We start from the raw sequence: 21,490 nt of genomic DNA, 5'->3' as shown, positions 1-21,490 counted from the left end.
ACATAAAAATGAATGAATAATGAATATACTATGATCATTTAAAAATGAAGAGGATATTAAAATGTTTAGATATGAAGTATTGTGTCCTAGCATAAGCCATGTTTTGTATATAAGCCTCAACACTGTGCCAAAGGGCACTGCAGCAGTCTCACAGTACCCAGGCCTACCTGCAGGGCGTCACATTATGCAAGGATACACGAGCACTGCACATTGACGATGTGGCATGATTTAACATTTGCTCTAGTTGAACAGCAGTGTCATGCTCCCCACCACCAAGCCTCTACTTTGAACATTGTCTAGAAGTAATGCCATATAAATTGTGGTAGGTTGAACAAGCTTTGTGTCAAAAACGGTCACATAAATAAACATCAACCAACAAAGGGATGGGTGGAAGGTCTTGAATTAATCTGAACCACTTGCACTGCTCCGGGCAACCTTCCATACCACAGGACAGGGACTCCCGTTTGCAGAGCAGAGGTGGCTGCCATTCCTCTGGTAGAGTGAGCTCTGAGACCCTCAGGCACATCTTTACTAGCCACATCCTAGCATTCCAAGATACAGAGAATGATCCACCTTGACCCAGCTAGTTTGGTAAAAGCCCTGCCAGCATGCGCCCCAGCATAACCAATGAAAATCAACGAAAAGCAGGTCATCCTACGTAGTCTCTCTACTACGAGATACGTGGAACTTAAGGCCCCGCAGTGGGTCCAGCCGATGGAATTGTTCCTCTGCCCTGGAAGGGTGAGGCGTAAGAAAAAACACAGGAGGATTGATCTTCTGCGAGAGGTCGAAATCCAAGACCATTTTCGGTAGAAAGTACGGTCTCACTCTCAATGTCACCTTCTCCTTGAAGAAACCAAATTGGGAGGTCGAAAAGACAACGCCTGAAGCTCACTCACCCATCTCGCGGCAGTTATAGCAACCAGGAAAATCACCTTAAGGGTGAGCAATCTAATAAAACATGAATGAAGGGGCTCAAAAGGAGCACCCATAAGAAACGTTACAACTAAATTCAAACACGCCGGGACCACAAACTGGCAGGGAGGAAACTGGTTACACAAGCCCCAGAGGAACTGCAATGGAGATTGTGAAAAACAAGTCCTGTTCCGGAGACCTCGAACGCCGAAATGGTGCAGAGGTAGCCCTTCACTAGCCAATCTGCAGGCTCGCCTGGGCCAATGAAAGCAGAAAATCCAACACAGGGGACAGAGGATGGATTCAGGTCTCACTCCCAGCACCAAATCGAAAATGTACCTGCCACCTGCAAGCATAAATGGATTTTGTAGCGGGCCTCTGAGATGAAAGGAGCACATTGAGGACATTGTCCGACAAGTTCAACTCCTTGTATTTCAGCCTCTCAGTAGCCAAGCCTGAAGGTTCAGACTGCTGAGGTTCGGGTGCAGGACCCACCCCTCTGATTGGGAGGGCAAGTTGACTCTCCTCTGAGGGCGGCTGGACATGTCCAGCAACTCCAGATGACACGTTCTATAGGCCCAGTCGGGGGCAGTCAGGATAATCGCGGTTCCGATTTGGTGCAACCGCCTGAGAACCAGTGGGATGACACGGTCTGGTGGGAACACAAAGGATGTCGAAAGACCACTTGACTGTGTAGAAAGTGGCCTAGAAAGTGGACCTCAAACGGCGAGAAAAGAGAACTCATGAAAACAATAAAGAGAAGGGACTAGATTTCTTTCCTTTGAATCCATTTTTGGATAACTAGCAACACCCTGTGAGAGAGGCCTACCTGGAGTTAAAGATACAGGCGTTTTTCAGTGAAAGAGACAACAGACATGCCCAAAACAGAAAGAAGAGAACCAGGCTGTAGATCTATTTTCAATAACAGGGAAATGGAGACTTAGATAGGCAGGGATATGCTAATTCAATTTTACTTTATCAAATGAAAGCTTTTTCCAGAGCCTTCAATCGTTTTTCAGTCATTAGTGGATGGGCTCTCCGGGTAAACCAAATGTATAAATGGTGATGTGTGTTTTTATGAAAGCCTATAACTAAGTGAAATGTAACATTGGAAAGTAATGCAACCAGTGTATTGATTTTTCTTCATTTTTATTTACTACTAGCAAAAAGTACCTATTCTCCGAGCGGGTTCTGTGGACAGACAATAACAACACTCATCAATTGTTGAAAATCAATTATCCCGTAGGTCGCTGTTCCAATTCGCTTATTGCTTGATGTGCTTTGCACTTGGAAGTAAACTGCACTGGGAATGTGTGTTTGGCTTCCTGATATACCCCAGAGCAGACGTTGGTGTGGGGGAGGCGAGAGTTGGTGTGCTACTGCTTACTGGGACCTAGGGTGCCCTTTGCCCACCTGTTACCTCACCCTGGTGTGGTGCAGTTCGTTGTGGTGCACTGAGGTGTAAATGTCCCAGAAACCGTGCATTCTAGGGTTGAGGACCAGTTCTTCTACATCAACATTTATGTTTTGCCGATCTCAGGCAACCGTTTTATGTGTGAGGTGCTGAAATCTCGGCAAAAGGGTGGGGTGTCGAAATGTCACGTAGCCAGTAATGTGCGGTGGGTCCTAACAGTTAACTATGCATAATTTGGTACAGATTGGTGAAAAAGTGTGGAATTGTATAAGGAACAATGCTGGGCAAGGCACAGGCGCAGCCACAAACCCACAAATTTTCACTTTTATAAACATAGACAGAAATTGGAATTTCATAGATGCATAGTTTGTTTATATTTAAATTAACTACATTCTTTCTTGCATAAGAGCAAGTATAAGAGCATCAGATTCATGATGGGATGGAGGCCCAAGTCTTACTTTGGGAACCACAAAATAGAGCCATTTCTTGGAAGCTGACAGACATCCTCCAATAGGGCATGATCCGGAGGTGAGGAAGGAGGATGTACTGGTGGGTGTAGACGAAATGGGAGGAGGTAACCCTGCTGTACACCAGTGGTAGTGGAATGACACTCTTTGACGAACAGAGACAACCTCCCTGCCACAGGGGGTGAATGGAGGCATTTCAATTCAGTGGCTTGCCACTGGGTGCTCGTGTAGAGATAGCAGGTGCTGCAAAGTCATTTCTCTGAGACCTAGGTCTCCACACTGGCAGGGTAAAGGACTTTGCAGCTGTTTACCGGAGAGCACCTGGCATCTGCCACGGTAGGTAAAAGTGGGGAAGGGCCAAAAAGGACACTTATCTGCCAATGTAGAATGCTGTTAAACAGACACACACAAGGATGCAGCTGTAGCCTTGGAGGCTTGGAACTTCTGCATCTATTTATCGGCCCTCGTCCCAAACAGGTTGTCCCTTCAAGTGGCATTTCCAGGAGTTTGGACTAGAGATTTCAGGAGCAAATAGGACGTTCCGAATCCAGCAATACCATTGTAGAATGAGCCACACCGTCAGCTGTGTCCAGGCCAGACTGCAAGATCCTGGGTGTGGCTTTGTGACCATCACAAACACGCAAGTTGAAGCTCTCCTTCCTCCCTTAAGTAGGCAAGTTCTCAGCTACTCTGGAGATTATGCTTCGAAGACCATGGGTATATTTCTCCAATGCTCAAGTGGCGTTGGCAACCGCCAATGAGAGGTTTCCAGATGCAAAGACCTTGGAGCCAGTATCATCCAGCTTCTTACTCTCCCACTTTCAGGTGGCAGCAATGGTAAGGTTGTGTCTTGAGCCCTGCAGTAGCAGCCTGCACCACCAACCTCTCTGGTGAGGAGTGGACCAAGAGAAAACAGATCAGAGAGAGCCAGGTGATGCTTCTTAGCTAGGTGAGAAACCACCGCAAGGACTCCAGCTTCTCTCAAGCTGCCACAATAGATGCAGCAACTGCTGTATTACAGGACACAAGGGTTTTCCATGGGAGAACCCTGTCCAAGATGTCCGGCCGGACAAACTGGACTTTGGGCTTTGTTGGGGTGTGCAAACCCCAATTCTCCACAATCATGGCAATGACCTCTGAAAAGAACAGTGGGGCTTGCCAGGCACAGGGGCTTGAAGGATTTCAAGCTCAAGACAATTGCCAGACCAGTCACCACCTGAGAGTTCAGCCAAATGTTATGCTATGCTATTGTGATTTATACAGCACACTGCTGCAATTTTCATGGTCTCCAGGAGCTTTGGCCGATCTGAAATGGAAAGAAGGCTGGGGAGGGTTAGTTAGTGAGATGGAGAGGGAGAGAACGAGAGCTGCTATGTGCTGTTGGTAGCCTCAGTTTGGAAAGAAAAAGTCACTGTGTGCTGGGTTTGCTTTAAGTTGATAAGGGTTTGGCAGTGTTTTGGTATATGAGTGCGTATGGGGTTGTTAGGGTGTCTGTGGTTTAGTTTTCTGCAGTGTGTTGGGTTGAGTTGGATGCTTCATAGTGTGTGCAATTTGTGGTGGTTTAAAGTTTCTGCTGTGGTACAGGTATGGGTGTGGGTGTGTTTTATTTAGTGGTTACGGGTGAGTATGCAGGATACGGGAAAGTTAGTTTAACAGTGTAAGTGATGAGCGGTCTGTGCGCTTATCTGCAAGGGTTATGTTGAGTAGGCTGGGTTCATATTAAGGTTTGTATTCAAATGCTTTATTTCATTGGCGTATCCCAGTGTCGCTTCATTAGGTTTTTTTTTTGGGTGTCTCGCCTTGTGTTGTGGTTAGCGGTCTATTTTAAATGGCATTTCCTGTTTAGCTCGGTGAGTTAAGAAACCATGTTTTTAGTTTTTCTGAATTTTAGGTGTTCTGTTCGCATTTTCTTGGGGAGTAAATTCCAAAGTTTTGCGGAGATGTAGGAGAATGCTGATCCACCAATTTCAAACGAGTATTGCTTTGATTCGAGGTAAATGTAATTGCTGGAACTCAATTTTTATTTGATTTGTAGATGGAGATTTTTTCCTGTATGAATTACTCTCCTTGGGCGTGGATTGCTCTGTGGGTTATGCAGAGCGCTTTGAAGTAAATTCTTTTTTTAACTGGTAGCCTGTATAGGGTTCTCAGTGCTGGTGTGATGTGTTCTTTTTTAGTCCGAGAAGTCTTGCGGCTGTGCAATGTATTTGCTGACCTTTTTTGGTGAGGTAGTTGGGCATACAGAAATAGATGCTGTTGCCATAGTCTATTGATGACATGAGGGAGATGACAGTGTTCTGTGTGGAAGGTGAGTAAAGGTAGTAGAATGATTTGATTGTGCATAGATGGAAAAAGCACTTCTTTACTACCTTGTTGACTTGGTTCAAGTGTTACATCATTGTCCATTAATATACAGGAGGTATTTAACTACTTTGGAATGTGCCGCCGCTTTCCTTTTTCAGTAGGACATGGAATGTGGTGTTGGTTCGACAGGCTGTTGGGTGTGTAAGGAAGGCATGGTATCAAACAGTGAAGACAGACAAAAGTGATCACAGTTCAAGTGTGTTTATAGAACTTCAATGGGTTGGAAAAACGCACATCCAAACCTAAATCTAAAGATGGGAGCAAGCTACGACCATCAAAAAATAATAACGCAGTCCTAGAGGAGTCTGTCAAAATAAAAGGGCATATACTAATAATCATATTGCCAATCCTTACTTCTAAATACAAAATGGTGTGGGATAACAATGTATACAGAAGAAAAGTATTCAAGAAAAGATATGTCAGGATAGCTGAGCAGTTGGCTTCCCTTCCCTATGTTTTCAGCTGGGGGCAAGGCGGCACATGCAGGCTTTGCACACACTCTGGCTTATTGGACACGAGGTAACAGTTCAACACATAGGCATCTGGGCCTTCTGCCAAAGTCTCTCTCGCAACGACAGTCTCTTATTGCAGAGGGCGTGATGTAACAAACAAAACACAAACGTTCCTTTATTTTGTCAGGGTTTTCACTTTCTCAAGTTCAAGACTGGTCTCCCTTGTTCGGGCTTGGACCACAGATCCCCCTCGCCCGGGCTCAAATCCCTTTTGATACCAGAATCGAAGACCTTCGAATGTGCGATGGGTTTTTCATAAAACGTCGCAGGACCACACGGATTCACTTCACACAATTTACACTTCACAACAATTTTCAACTTTCGTTTCTTTTGTCAGGATACGGTACAGAGACCTTCACACGTGTTTAATAATGTTCGTTCCAGCGCTCACTTTACAATGTTGCTGCTTGCAACCTTAACTTCAAAACAGACCAGTCTGGCATCAGTCTCCCCAACTCACCGGCTTTATTGTTCTCTGTTGCTTCATTGTTCTAGGAGCCAAGGATGATACCACAGCGCCTGCTGCTCCTACCCGGCTTGGTCATTTACGCAGGAAGACCCTCAGTATCTCCGACACACAATGCAGGATTCTTCAGCATAGTTTCCTGGATTTACGTTTTCTGCCTTCAAAGTTTCTTGAAAGTAATGGCTTCCTGCCAAAAAGGTCAAGGGTGTTGCCCCAATCACAAACCTCTCATGCCCGGCTGTATTTTTCCCATCGTTCAGCTGCCAACTCAAAACTGCTGGACCTTTGTGTGTTTTGCCTTGCTCAGAGTGTGCTCTCGTGCTCTGCCTTTTATCGATGTGGGGAAGTGTAATAAAGTCAGGTGTGAGTGATTGTTGATAATTGCCTGACCTCGCCTGAGCATAGTATGGGGACATGTCAGGTACACGGCTTAGGCGTGAGTCTGTTTTCTCCCAGAGCGGGCTGTCCGTGTAAAAGTGTTCGTGCAAGGTCCCGCACTGGTCCACCCCAGGGTATTGATCCAAAGGCGATGTGCCCTGGCCACCTGAGAGAAAGATCCGTGGGGACTAGCGGGTGGGACACCTTCTGGTTTCTCACACACCCTTCCCCTATGCAATGAAGCCACATTTGTTTCATAGGGAAACCGGGAAAGGAAATCGGTGTTCCACAGTGAAACAGTAGGGCTGCAGGTCCAAGAACCATCGCATGACTCAAGGGTTACAGACCTTTCGTTGGCTTATCCATACTAAAGGTGAATGGTCTGTGACAAGGGTGAACTTCCTCCCCAAAGGGTAGTATCTCAGATGAGTGATTGCCCATTTGATGACAAGGGCCTCTAACTCCAATACGGAGTAGTTCTTTTCACGTGGGAAGTTTTCGATTAGTGAATAGGATAGAATATTCTAATCCATCACAAATTTGTGATAAAACTGATCCTAACCCTGTGAGAGGCATCGGTTTATAACACAAATTCCTTTGAAAAATCTACCACCTTTAGGATTGAGTTCTGACACAAGGCTTGCTTTAAGTAGTTGTAGCATATGTCATCCTCATCAGTCCAATGAAGCTTTTGGGGTTGAGCGTTCTTTAATTTGTAGGTTCATCTAGCTGTTCTATCCGGAAAATTAGGGATGAACCTACAGTAATAACAAATCAATCCTAGGAGCTCCCTGAGGTCTTTCTTAGTCTTAGGTGTGGGGGTATCTAGGACGGCTTTCACTATTTCTCGTTGGGGCTGGACACTGCCATTCCCAAAAAAAGAAGCTGAGGTATCTCACGGCTGATTGGGCCAGCTTACATTTGGATGGATTGGCAGTTAAACCGGCTTCTCTGACGGTTCTCATGATGGTATACAGATGAAAGAGATAGTCTTCCCAAGTCTTGCTGTAAATGACTGTCAATATAAGCCCCAGAGAAATCGTAATAGGGCTGTAATATCCTGTCCATAAGCCGTTGGAAAGTGGCTGGGGCCCCATGCAGGCCAAAAGGGAGGACTTTAAACTGCAATAGTCCTAGGGGCATTGAGAAAGCTATCTTTTCTTTATCAGGTCCATGTACAGAGACCTGCTAATATCCCTTGGTCAAGTCTAGGGTCGATAAAAAAATGGCACTTCATAGTTTATCTATTAATTCATCTAAGCGCTGAATGGGCTAGGCATCAGAGGCAGAGATGGCTTTAACCTGCCTGAAGTCTATGCAAAACTGCCAAGAATTATCTGATTTGGTTACCAATACAAAAGAGGAGACCATGGGCTGGAAGAAGGTTCGATAATGTTTTCCCTCAGCATCTTTTTAACTTCCTCTACCACTATTTGTTTTCGGCAATCTGGGAGTCTGTGTGGTTTTAAATGGACCACTTTTCCCTTTGGAGTTCTGATATAATGATAAGTACCATGTACTCTCCCGGGTTTTTCGCAGAATACATGGAGGAATGTCATGACCAGGTCATATAGGTCTTCTTGCTTCTGTCTAGATAGCTCTTGGGGAATAAGTTCTGAGTTGTCCATCTCCTCTGGTATTAAACAAGACAATATTGAGGTGGAGGCAGTGGAAGGATTTTATATTCCACTCCTTTAAGAGATTTACACGGTAAAGGTGGGTCTTTTGAGTTTCATCAGGTTGGGCTATTTTACAGGTGCGGATCCCTGTTTGCTCTAGTACCTGGTATGGCCCATGCCACTTTGAGACAAGTTTATTATCAGAGGTAGGTAAGAGGACTAATACCTATTGTCCTACTGAAAAAAATATTAAATTTACTTTTTTGTCATAGGTGGACTTTTGTTGGGCCTGAGCTTTTTCCATGTGAGTGTAGACTAGATTTCGAACAAGGTTCTTATGCTCTCGTAATCGGGTAGCTGTTTGTGAAAGGGCAATAGGTGCCTGTTCCCTTTCTTCCCAGGTCTCCCAGAGCATGTGTAAGTCATCTCTTGGTTCTCTACCGCAAAGTAGTTTAAAAGGAGAGAAACCGGTGGATGCCGGAGGAGTTTTCCTCGCTGAAAATAAAGCCCAGGGGATGATGCTATCCCAGTCCTTTCCATCCTGATCTACAAATTTTCTCAAAATCATCTTAAGGGTTTTATTGAATCCCTCGACCATTCCATCCGTTTGGGGGTGGTAAAATGAGGTTCTTAAAGTGGAGATATGTAGTAATTTCTTGATTTCCCTCATCAGTTTGCTCATAAAATTAGATACCTGTTCCGTTAGAATTTCCTTGGGGGAACCAACCCTAGAAAAGAATGGGAAAAGGGGTTTTAATATTTGTTGGGTTGTATTGTTCTGCATAGGGCACGCCTCTGGGTATCGGGTAGCGTAATCAATGATTATGATGACATATTTATTACCCAGTCTAGAGGTTTCCAACGGCCCAATGATGTCCATCACAATTCGAGAGAAAGGGACTTCAATGATTGCTAAGAGGTTCAGAGGGGGCAGATAAGGGGATATGTTCACTAGTTATCTGGCATCTCTCACACGTCTGGCTTCCTCACACTTACGAGGCATACCTTTCCTGCTTGCTTCCCACTCGGAGTGGCTCTGACATCCCTCCAGCCTCTCTCATGACTTTGTTCCTGCACGCCAGCTTGTATTCTGCTCCTGTTAAGGCCAACAAAGCCTCTCCTGGCTGCCAGACACCCAGTGATCCTCTTGCGGGTCCGGGCGTCGCCACAGCAAGCCTTGCTCGCAACACATTGCTTTCCTTCTTGGCTGCCAAGCCTCTTTGCTCCGCCACACCGGCTCGTGCCTCCAGCTTCTGCACACCGGCTTGTTCTTCCAGCCTCTGTCTGACTTCCCTAGAAAGGTCATGTCTTCTCCTGAGCTCTCTCATAGACCGGTTACCATTTTTAAAGGTCCCGCTCACAGTTGTTTACATCCGACAACTAGTAGGTTCATTAGATTTGACGTTTCCACTGCTCTGCATCAATTCCTTCATCCTCTTCATCTCAGTACTTAGTTGGCTGTGGAAATTGAAGTCCACTGATGGTTTCTGATGCTTATCTCTTGAAGAGTCTTTCTAAATGATTCCAAATGGAAGATCAGTTCTACATGAAGGCAAAAATGAACTGAAAAGGGTTCTCTTGGAGCTTGTACTCTTCAAGTTACGGATGGGAGCTTGGCCTAAAGGGTGTTGGGAAAAGGTCTCCCTATTTCCCGATAGGGGCAATGGATGCATGGTAATAGGCCATTAGGGTATTGGGTAATAGGGGGTCTTCCTAATGGGAAAATGGGGACACTACGCCTCATACAATGAGGCCATGATATCTCCCTGGTGGCTGTCTCCTTCCATGTGATCCTCCCTCATATAGCCGCCACCAGGGTCAGAATCAGGTAGTGCCTGCAGTCCCCTGGCCACATTGGAGGTCACCACTGGGGAATCTGTGATGACTCCTTTGGATTCCTCACACAAGTTTATACGGACATTGTGGGAGCATAAACACGAAGGAAGGATTCATGATAGGAGCTAAACCTACCTGGAGGAACTGCGAGAGAAAGCACGGAGCAGAAACAGGTAAGGACACTGATCGATGAGCTGGAAGGTCTGGAGCTGGTCCAGGATGGAAGGACCAGGCGTTGAGTGGGCAGACAGAGGCTCCAGGTGCTCCTAAAGCCTGGGCAGCGTGAAGAGATAGTACTGCGCCACAAAGGGGAACATTGGTACACAGCAGCCGCTGCAGACCTTTGAACGCCACAAGAACCCTGCAGTGAAGTGCAGGTGCAGAGGAAGAGCCGGGACCCTCGCGGACCAAGAATACAGGTAACCGGGTTGCTGGACAGATGCTGGGGACCTTAGGAGGCAGTGGCAAGCCAGAAGAGGCGAGAGAAGCAGAGAATACAGGGTCTGGGACACCAACAGTTGTGAAGAAACCATTTAACCATTGGGACGCATGATAGTAAACCAAGTCTATCGAAGAAAAAGTATAAACAAGAGAGACGATTCTGTGACCTGCATCCATAAAAAGCAAAAGTCATCACTGATCTTCATAGGCCCAGTACCTAGCAGGGTAGTGAAACAGGATGGCTGTGAAGCAGACCCTGAAAAAGGTCAAGGGAATGGCGACATTCCCCCCGTTGCTGATGAACATTGTGAAAGAAGCCAAGAGAAGGGAGTCATTCTCTTGGCAGTGTAAAAAGCCTGAAGAAAGGCCAGGGCACAGGTGTCAATACCCCTGGTGTTGATGAACATTGTGAGAAAAGCCAAGAGAAGGAAGGCATTCTCTTGGCATTGCAAAGAACATGAGGAGTACAAGGGAAAGGGAATTGTTCCGCCCTGGTGTTTGTGAACACTGTGTGAGAAACCAAGGGAAGGCAGTCAATCCCTCTGCATTGTGAGAAACCCAAGTAAGACCAGGGGAAGGGAGTAACTCCCCCTGGCATTGTGAACAGTATGGTAGAAGCCAGGAGAAAGAAGTCGTTATCCTGGTGCTGCGAAAAGCATTAAGAAACCTGAGGAAGGTTAGGGGAGGAGGAATTTAATCCCCCCCGACCCAGTGAAGATACAAGACTTTTTTTCCATGCGCGTTGGAAAGAAAAAGGTTTTGACACAAAACAGTGGACTTGTTTTGGGCGGACATCTTGATGGAATCCTTAGTATTTAGTTGAGGTAGGGCACCCCCTATTAGTAATGGGGATAGGTAGAATTTTCTCTTATTTTACATAAAAGTCTATAGCCAAAAATATGCCACCTGTGTGTCAGTCTCCTACTTCTACACCCTTACAGTGGTCTTTGTGTTCAACGGCGATGCCTCCCTACCCTTTTGTCGTCTCTGTTGGCCTGTTTCAATTTGAAGTTGTTGGGTAGGGATTTGTGTGCGATTACCTTGAAATCTTGTGTCGGACAGGTTTCAGTGAGGAATAGGATGTCTCCTTAATGAGGAGTTCATATGTCTCTGGTGTGTTTTGATATGGATGTGGCGTTCACTAGGTTGCAGTGAATCCTTTTGTTTTCTGGGGTTTGTTCGACCTTGAAGTTGGCGTTGGTAATTTGATTTGGTATTGCTTCATCTTTCTTTTAGATTCTGCATTGGGTTTTGTTGCTTACATTTCATTGTTGAGTAGACATAAAAGCTTATGTTTTGTATTTATGTGTAATTCGGAGTTGTCAATTGTGCATTTCAGGTCTGCCTGTTGTGTTTTTAACATTCCCCCTAAAGTGTTTGGGGTGTTGGTGGGTGGTTGGTTGTGGTAGCGGATAGTAGGTTAATAGTTAGCACAACAAAAAAAGTGATCTTAGTCTTGTTCGGGCAAAGGGGCTCTTAGGTGTATTGTTTCTTGGGATTAGTTCGCTTTTTGGTGTGGTGAGTTGAGATAGTTGGTCGTCGGTCTTTCCTCGCAGAAGGCATTTTTGTTTGATTGCAGGCTTGTTGGTTGGTTTGCTTGTTTGACTTTTGGTTTGTTTTTCCAGTTCGATTAGTAGTTCAAGTCTTTCCTGGTGTGCTGTCTGGTTCTCCACAAGTTTATCACGTGATATACAGTCACACTCATTTTATGTGGGATAGGTTCTTTTTCTTGGTTAATATTCCTTGTTGTTTGGTGTCTCAGCAAGAAACTCTTGTTTGAGCCATGTTTGTTCGGGCTATTCAAACATAGAGTGGGAGGGTTTAGTGTAGGGGGGTAATATTATAGGGCATAGTATCAGCAGGACAAAATATTGACAAGGGAAAAGTATGACAGGGGGCAGAAGGGCACCGGTGGATAGTTCTTCCTGTGGTGTGGGTCACACTATGGGTAAGTTTGGAGAAGCGAGGTCTTAGAGCGGCAAGTCCTCACAGTGACAGGGCCTCATACACAAAATCCTGTAATGGTAGAACCTCATAGTTGTGAATGCCTCACTGTGGCGGTAGGTTCATGGTGGCAAAGACCCACATTGTCAAGGACTCATGATGCCAATGAGTTCACAGTGGCAAAAGCCTCTCTGTGGTCGTTCTCTCAGTCACAAAGCGTTGTGGTGGTGGAATCTCAAAATTCACAGTGGTAAAGTTTGCAGTGGCAACATTCAAGTGTCCAAAATTCAAGAGTGTCAAAAATTCAAGAGTGTGCAAAATTCAAGAGTGGCAAAGCCCCACAGCCGCAAACCCCCACAGTGGCAAAATGCAAACGTGGCAAATTCAAAGTGGCAAATTTGACAAAATAATTAATGGCGGCAACAGTGGCAACATTTAAGGTGGCAAAATTCAAGTGGGTAAGATTAAAAAGTGACAGAATTTAAAGTGGCAAAATGCAAAAGTCTCAAAACCCCACAGCGGCAAAATGCTAAAGTCTCAGAACCTCACAGTAGCAAGATCACAGTGGCAGAATGCAAAAGTGGCAAAACACAGCAGTAAATTCTCTCCGCGGCATAACCTTGCAGTGGGAAAATTTATCCCAGCAAGATTAAAAAGTGGTCAAAAGCAAAGTGGCAAAATGAAAGGTGGCAAAATGTAAAGGTGAAAAAACACACGAGTAAAATTCCCAGTGGCAAAACCATTGTGTAAAAGAATGTAAGGATATTACTTCATCCCTTATCTTCTACACTATGATTCCATGGGTTGGTGGGGGATCTACAGAGCAGAGCTGGACACAAGGCGAACAGTGAATTGCCCTTATCCTCTTCCCTTTTGCTGGCTGCCCAAGCAAGGCTGCCCTGCGAGGGTTCTAGAAAAGTGGTGTTCTGCACCAATCAGGGCTTGAGAGGGCAGGCTGTGGGAGGGTAGGGAGGTGGGTGGGGGAATGGGCTGTGAGGTCAAGTGGGGAGGTGGAAGGGAGGTAGTGATGTAAGGAGTGTGGGGGGGGGGGCTCTGAAGAAAGCAAAAGGATGTTGCTTACCTGGGAGGCCTGTAGCTGCAGGCCTTCCTATGAATGCAGTGAAAAGCAAAAGAGCTCCCCCCACTTTGTTTTCTCTGCTTGGTACTTCCTTTCCAGGTCTCGGGACCCCCAGCAGCACCAATCAGGGCTATGGGTGGGCGGCCTGTGGGAGGTTAGGGAAGTGTGTGGGGGAGTGGGCTGGAAGTTTGAGTGGGGAAGGGTGTGGGGTGGGGAAGGGGATGGGAGTTGGGGATGTAAGCAGGTATGGGGGCTCTGGGGGAAACTGAGGCTTAAGGCCTTTTCTTACCTGGGAGGCCTGGTGCTGAAGGTCTTCCTACAAATACAGTGGAAAATCCAGAAGATCTTCTCCTTCCTCATAAAATTCCTCTGGGAAATTCACAGCCCCAAACGAGTAAGGAACAAGTTACTTACCTGTAACGGTTGTTCTCCAGAATGGGTCTGGCATGGATTCACATGCTCATGAATATTCCCCGTCGTCAGGCCGGGAATCCTCGGTAAAGAAAAAAATCAATATCAGTTTCGTTTCTGATCTGTCTTTCTTAGTAGTATCCAATCACTGATCTCTGGGTTATACTGCCCCCAGCCAATGACTGCCCTCTACCTAAGCCCCTCCCCTGGCAGCCATCCTCAGATTTGGTAGCACGTAAAGTGGCAGTATGACCAAGTGAAGAGCCGCAGAGGGGAAGGAGGGAGGCTTCGCATGTGAATCCATGCCAGACCCATGCTGGAGAACAACTGTTACAGGTAAGTAACTTGCTCCTTCTCCAGCATGGGGTCTGGCATGGATTCACATGCTCATGAATATAAGAATACATAGCAGTATACACATGCACAACCACGGGAGGTGGCAACAGGCTCAACATTAAGCAATACAACAACTCAACATTAAGCATCTCTTACCTCCTCACCAGGCTCCCCTTAAGCGAACAGGTTGCGCAGCACTGCTTGGCCGACCCTGGACTCCTCCCTGGAGTCCCGATCGACGCAGTAGAATCTCGTGAAGGTGTGCGTCGACCTCCATGTAGCAGCCCTGCAGATGTCCAGCAGGGGCACACCAGATAGGAACGCCGTGGTAGCAGCGATCGCTCTGGTCGAATGGGCTCTCGGACGGCCGGGCAGCGGTCGGTTTGCCAACCGGTGACAGTGCATGATGCAGCCGGAGAGCCATCTGGAAATGGAAGCCTTCGAGAGAGCCTTCCCTTGATTCACAGGTCCAAAGTTCACAAACAGCTGTGATGTCTTCCAAAAACTCTTTGTGCGGTCCACATAGAACTTCAGCGCTCTAGCCACATCCAGCGAGTGCAAAGTCCTCTCCGCCGGAGACGACGGGAAGAAAACTGGCAACACCAAGGGCTCGTTGAGGTGGAAGTCCGACGGCACCTTGGGCATAAAGGAGGGGTGTGTCCTCAGCACCACCCTTGTGTCGTGAAAAGTCAAGTATGGAGGCTTGCAAGATAGGGCCTGGATCTCTCCCACTCGTCGTGCAGAGGTGATGGCCACAAGAAATGCTGTCTTCCATGACAGGAACTTCAACGGCGCCGACTGCATAGGCTCGAATGGGACCCCCATGAGCCTGGTCAGCACCACGTTGAGCTCCCACGCCGGGGCAGGGGCCTTCACCGGCAGGAACGATCGGAATAGTCCCTTCATAAATTCCTTCACCAGGCGATGAGACCACAAGGACGCCCGTCTTGTAGTTTTGGTATATCGGAAAATGGCAGCCAGATGTATCTTGATGGAGGCGTGAGCCGGTCCAGCTTTGGGCAGCGACAGTAGGTACGGCAATACTTGAGGGGCCAAAATCCACAGAGGGTTCATCTTCTGTGCACGGCACCAGACAGAGAATCTCTTCCACTTATGTCCATAGCATTTGAGAGTTGAGGACGCCCTGGCTTTTGCAAGAACCTCTCTGCAGTCAGCCGGGATATCGTACCCTCCAAACTCTAGTGCTGCAGGAGCCAAGCCTGCAAGTTCAGCGACTCCGGGTCGTGATGGAGAATGGCGCCTCCTTCTCTGGAGAGAAGATCCGCGTCCGTCGCCAGCTTGATAGGTGGGGACGCTGACAAGTCCAGAAGGTCCGGGAACCAGATCTGTCTCGGCCACGCCGATGCGACAAGGATCATCCTGCACCTGGACCTCTTGAGCTGGTTGATGAGACGCAGCAGCAACGGCAACGGAGGGAATGCGTACAGGAACAGGCCGTCCCAAGGGAACGAGAAAGCATCACCCATGCTCCTCGGCTGGCCGAACCTGCTGGCGAACCTCTGGCACTTGGAGTTCGCCGCCGTTGCGAACAAGTCGATCTGGGGTTTGCCCCACCGTTGAAAGAGCCGATCCACCTGGTCCTGGCGTAGTTCCCACTCGTGGCACGAGCGCAGCTCCCTGCTGAGTGAGTCGGCATGGGTGTTTTTTATTCCTGCCAGGTGCAAGGGAACCAGAAACATCCCCTGGGCGACGGCCCAGTGCCACAGATCCTGGGCCTCCTTGGATAGGGCTGGGGATCTGGTGCCTCCCTGTTTCCAGATGTAGAACATCGTGGTGGTGTTGTCGGTGAAGATCCTCACCACTTTGTCCTTGAGGGACGGAAGGAACGATTTGAGCGCCCAGAACACGGCTCGTAGCTCCAGGATGTTGATGTGAAGAGACCTCTCCTCCGGGAGCCATAGGCCTCTTGCGTGGAGACCTCCGGTATGGGCCCCCCATCCCTCCAGGGAGGCGTCCCACGTTACCGTCTCCTGATACGCCGGGGCCTGAAAGTCCATGCGTGCCGAGAGGTGCGCACGTGCACCCCACCATAGAATCGCCCGACGGAACTCCTCGTCGAGCGGGGTCCTGTCTTCGAAGCTGCCCGCCGCTTGAATCCAGCGGGTGTCGAGGAACTCTTGTAGCGGACGCATCCGAAGTCTGCAAAGGGGCACAAGGTAGATGCATGAGGACATCACCCCGAGGAGGGACTTGATGGACCTCACTCTGGCCACATCCGTGGCTAACAGGCGCTGCACCTTGCCTAAAATGGCCTTCGTACTTTCTTCCGACGGAGATGCCAATCGCTTCACTGTATCGAGCTTCGCTCCCAAAAACAGTGCCACAGGCGACGGGACCAGATGGGATTTGGGGTAGTTGATGGCGAATCCCAGCTCCGTGAGCAGGCGGACGGTTCTGGCTGTGTGTTCGACGGCGAGTTCTCTTGACCTTGCACGGATTAGCCAGACGTCCAGGTAGGGGTAGACGTGGATCCCTTGCAGGCGCAGCCACGCCGCCACAGGTGCGAGGCACTTGGTGAACACCTTGGGTGCCGACTTTAATCCGAACGGCAAGGCTCTGAATTGGTAGTGACGCCCCTGGACTACGAATCTGAGGAACTTTCTGTGTCCTTTTAGAATGGGGATGTGGAAGTAAGCATCCTCCAGGTCCAGTGACGATAGAAAGTCACCCTCCTCCAGCTGTCCCAGCACGTGCTGGAGGGTGACCATCCTGAATTTCTGCGCCTTGATGTACTTGTTCAACTGACGCAGGTCGAGGATGGGGCACCAACCGCCTGTCTTCTTCCTGACGAGGAAGTGTCTTGAGTATACTCCGGAGCTCGATGGCATCCTTTTTGAGCATCGCCCTTACCTCCAACAGCAGTTGAGGGACGTGATTCTCCTTCCTGGCCACGGGAGGAATGCGAGGACACTTCTTTTGAAATTCCAGCGAGTGTCCGCGGGCCAGGGTGTCCAGCACCCAACGGTAGGTGGAGATGGGCTGACAACCTCGATAGAGGCCTTTGCCGGGTGGATCAAGGCCCTCACCACCTTAGGTGCGTCCTGAGCCTTCGCTTTAGAGGGAGGGTCCTCGCTCCCCCTCAGCTCCCTTCGAGATCGACCGGGGCCTCTCCAGAAGCTTACCCGGGTTCTCAGACTTCCTCTTCCCCGAACCTGAGCGCTGGCTCGTGGTTGATCGTGCTGGGGAAGCCCGACCTTTCGGCGCTCCCGGTGCCCGCAGACTCGCGGTGCTTGGCCTTCTTTTGGGCCCCCGTCGCCGGGGAGCCCTCACAGGACTTAGAAGACCGCTCAGACTTTTTCTTCGCCTTCTGACCTGCTGTGCCCTTCTCCAGCCAGGCGGCGAGGCGGAGCGACGATCTTGCTTGGTCCGTTCCGACAGGTTCTTGCAGAACGCACAGTCCTTCTCCACGTGCGTCTTGTCCTCATGAAGGCAGTAGAGACATCTCGAATGCTCGTCCTCCTTGAAAACATTTTGCAATCCTGGGCAGCTCCTGAACAGCTTGGATCCGGGCATCGAGCTTCCCTTGTCCTGGGCCATGTCCGTTGAGGTAGGCCACAGATCTTCTGGAATCCTCTAAAAAGCGTAACTCGACGGAAACTTCACCCTTGAGGGGCGTAGAAGAATTCCGAAATGGGTCCCCGTTATCAGAAGTAGAAACGGTGGAGCTTGAGGCTCGATTAACCGGAAAAATTAGAAAAATCTCCTGAAAAAGCACGAAAACGCAGTAAAAGCTCGAGAGCTAAAACACGAGGACTCCCAACACTTGAACGTGCGGTAAAAATCTGAGGATGGCTGCCAGGGGTGGGGCTTAAGTAGAGGGAAGTCATTGGCTGGGGGCAGTATGACCCAGAGATCAGTGATTGGTTACTACTAAGAAAGACAGATCAGAAACGAAACTGATACTGATTTTTTTCTTTACCAAGGATTCCCGGCCTGACGACGGGGAATATTCATGAGCATGTGAATCCATGCCAGAGCCCATGCTGGAGAAAGTTCAATACCACCAGGAATGAGATGCCATACTTCAAAGATTTGAGTCATCTTTGAAAGTAATCGCCCCCTCAAGAGAGGAGTGTATTCCCTTGAGGCCTCAGTGGCGGCAGCAGCAGCAGAATGGAATGAACAGACATTGAGGATTCAACAACGCAAGGCAGAGCTGTACGAAACTGGGACAGAAGTGTGACCATCAGCCGAACCTTAACCAAGTCAGCGGGCAGGTGGTTGCGGTGCCAGGGAGCACATCTGCCAGCTTCACAAAGGGCAATGGTTCTTTCTGGTTTGCTGTGATTGAAGCCACCAGTGGCATTTGCTGTCGGAATGCCTCCTGCTCCTCTGGAGTTGAGGACCTAGTTGGAAACAGTATCTTTGGTGTAGGTGGCGATTCCTCTGAGGAATCCCTGGCATTCAAGTAATGACTCTGCTTCCTGAAGGATGAAGAAGATTGGTGTCTGGAAGAGTCGCTTCATTACCTGGGGCTAGAGTCCTATGCTTCTTTTTCTTCTTGCCCGGAGAACACACTGGTTCTTCCACGGTCGCCTTCCTCAGCTCTGCACCCGGGGACTTGGAAGGTGTACGCTTTCCGTTCCTGTGGCAATAATTTGGTTTTGTGGCACGCTACCCAAGGGCCTTAGGATGTATGGACTGACAGGCACTGCAATCCTCTGTGTCATGATCTTCCCCCAAGGCAGTATAAACACATGCTGCAAGGGTCCGACGCAGACATTTGCCTCCTGAAGCAGGACATGAAGCCGGGTCCTCTGGGTGTGTGGGGTAGACATGATATTGCAAGCTAGAAAGTCTAGTGGTGTGTTCCAGAACCATACTTGGTGCATAGGAAAAAAGGAACTGAGGTCATGGGTCACGGCGGCCTCCATATATATTGTCCCCAAAGTCATGTCCAGCATGGGGCCTGCATTAACGTCAGATTGCGCAGATGTGGATTTGCACTACACGGCAACAACATTTCTGAAGACAGCTGGCACTCGAAAAAGGATTACAAGGATGAGTAATTTGTGGGAAGAATTAATCCATTAGAATTTGGGATACCTTAAATGAGACTTAGGAGCTTCCATAAGAGGAACGGATGTTCTTGGCAGCCCATCTTGAGTAACGGCGTTCAAGAGAATTTGCTTTACCACATTTGGTTTAACACAGCTGTCAGAAAAGCTTCTAAATGCAATGAGGGTTGTTGTGTGAGGAATGTATGCCAGGAATACACAACAGTGGCTTCCATAGTTCTCTCTCAAACCTGGCTATGCATTTACACTTATGTGCATCCCCTAAATCAGCAGCATAATGAACATCTACTCTAACACTGAACAACTTCTTCAAAATATTTTGGCATTACCATCTTTATCTGAATTCAAAGTGCTATACACATTTATTACACAATCTAGACTACACTAGTTACGGCTCGCAAGTGTTTTTTTCAGTTCCAGAAATAGGTGAGACAATGATGGCTATGTACAATCTGTTTGTGCAAACCTACCTGACCTAGGCTTCAAACCAAATGGAGTATGGGAATTACCATCTGCTCTTTCACATTCCTGTGATGGAATAAAAAAAATGAATCGATTTCCAAAGGCAAGGACACTGGATTCTTTGAAGCATTTTAATTACCAGAAACATCACAGCAGTGGTACAGCAACAATAGCAAATAACAGATTCCAAAAAAGAGCATGTATACTTACCTGTATCATTAAATCCAATTCTGATACATCACTACGGTTAGTTGCTCAGTACTAGAACAGAAATTGCCAAGTTCATCTTGTTCACAAATATCTTAGCCTCTACGACAACATTGTTAAGATGGATTGTCACTTACTTAAGATTTTGTTATTCACCTTTGCTCCATATTAAACATGTATCCACTGCCTCCAAGGACGACATAATGGTTTGGAATAGTGAGAAGCAGCATACCAAGTAGAACTTATAAATGGGAAATGTCTATGCCTAATTCTATATTATACGGATATTGCAAGCCACCAAGGACTTCCATGCAACTATAAGGCCACAAAAATCTAAGGTTACTTTGAGCAGTCAGGAATGAAAGTCAGACACAGTGGGTTCATGATTTTGGCCATAGACCTTTATTAAACAAAAATGGGTTTGGCAAATCCCTCTCTGTCCCTGCTCTAGAGGCATTTTCCCTATCAAAACCAAACTAAAGGGTTGGTCCTTTGTCAGAATGTCCGAAACAGCCAGTCCTGTGGCCAAAGTCCTATTCTGACCCTCACATTCTAAAATCAACTACAAAGTGAAAGGAAAATGTCTCTGGCCTTGAAAAGAGTTCAAATGATCAAAAGAAGAAATGTTTAACTGCAACACAAAAGTTCCAGGTAGATAAGGTTCACAGTTCAAAAGGGTAACTCCCTTCCCCAGGATTTCTCTTCCTTCAATAGAAGTTCCTTGAGTTTCTAAAAATCAACATAATTAGTATTCAAAGTAACTTGATTGACAATCTGAATCTTAGTGGACTGCCTGGTGTACTCTCCTGCGAGGCTTCTTCCACTACTGGATATGTTTCACTCTCACTCCTTGATTATCTCTCGTTATATCTTTGTCTAGATTTTCTCATGTAATCTATTACATGTATTGTCCAGCTTGATCTTGCCTGGCACACTCTTTTGCCAGGGCTTGTTCTATATGTAAACACTCCTGACTTGCGAATGCCTGGCATACTTCTCCTGCCATAGCTTTATTCATATGCAAACCACTTATTCTCATACACTTGTAACTTGCACATTCCCTTGTAACTGGAAGTGCCTTGCCAGGACTTTCTTTACTTGCCAAACACTTGTTCTCAAAAACTTGTCTTCATAAACTTCTGACTTGAAAGGCCTGGTATACTCTCCTGCCAGGACTTTTCTTTACGTGCCTTCTGCACACTCTTGCAAACTTGACAGTCTCTTATTATACTGTCCCGTTTCTAAAAGACACATGGTACCCTTTGCTCCATCTCATTCATATAATTTACTGTTTTCTTTTGGTACCATGCTCAGTATGCCCCAGTATCCCCTCTTCCAGTAGGCCGGCTCACTGGGTTACTGTACCAGGGATTGGCTCTCTCGTGGTGAGCCTGCAGCAGTCTCTCAGCATCCCCGATTGCTCTATTCAGGCTCGCTGCCACTTCCTTGCAGTTCTCGTTCATCTTGCAGCTCCCACTCATTTGCTGCGCTTTCCCCTGGTAGCACAGAGGCTGCTTTATGGTAGAGCTGCACGCCAGGAAGCCGTCCTTCCTGCTCTGGCATTCCCATAGCTTACTGGATTAGGCAGTCTTTCTCAGTCA

The 21,490-nt window shown here is 47.6% G+C and overlaps 1 protein-coding gene across 2 annotated transcripts in view; it reads right to left on the bottom strand.

The window, feature by feature from the left end:
• The window catches only part of LRCH2 (leucine rich repeats and calponin homology domain containing 2), a 2,196,342-nt gene that overhangs the window by 541,626 nt on the left and 1,633,226 nt on the right, over positions 1–21,490 (bottom strand). For both annotated transcript variants that reach the window (XM_069612877.1, XM_069612878.1), the window contains one exon: positions 19,691–19,748. In XM_069612877.1, the coding sequence (XP_069468978.1) occupies positions 19,691–19,748 (58 nt within the window). The remainder of the gene's footprint in view (positions 1–19,690; positions 19,749–21,490) is intronic.

This window comes from Ambystoma mexicanum, chromosome 5p, assembly GCF_040938575.1.
Source record: "Ambystoma mexicanum isolate Mex_15411 chromosome 5p, UKY_AmexF1_1, whole genome shotgun sequence".
Lineage (NCBI taxonomy): Eukaryota > Metazoa > Chordata > Amphibia > Caudata > Ambystomatidae > Ambystoma > Ambystoma mexicanum.
This window is presented reverse-complemented; position numbering and strand designations above follow the sequence as displayed.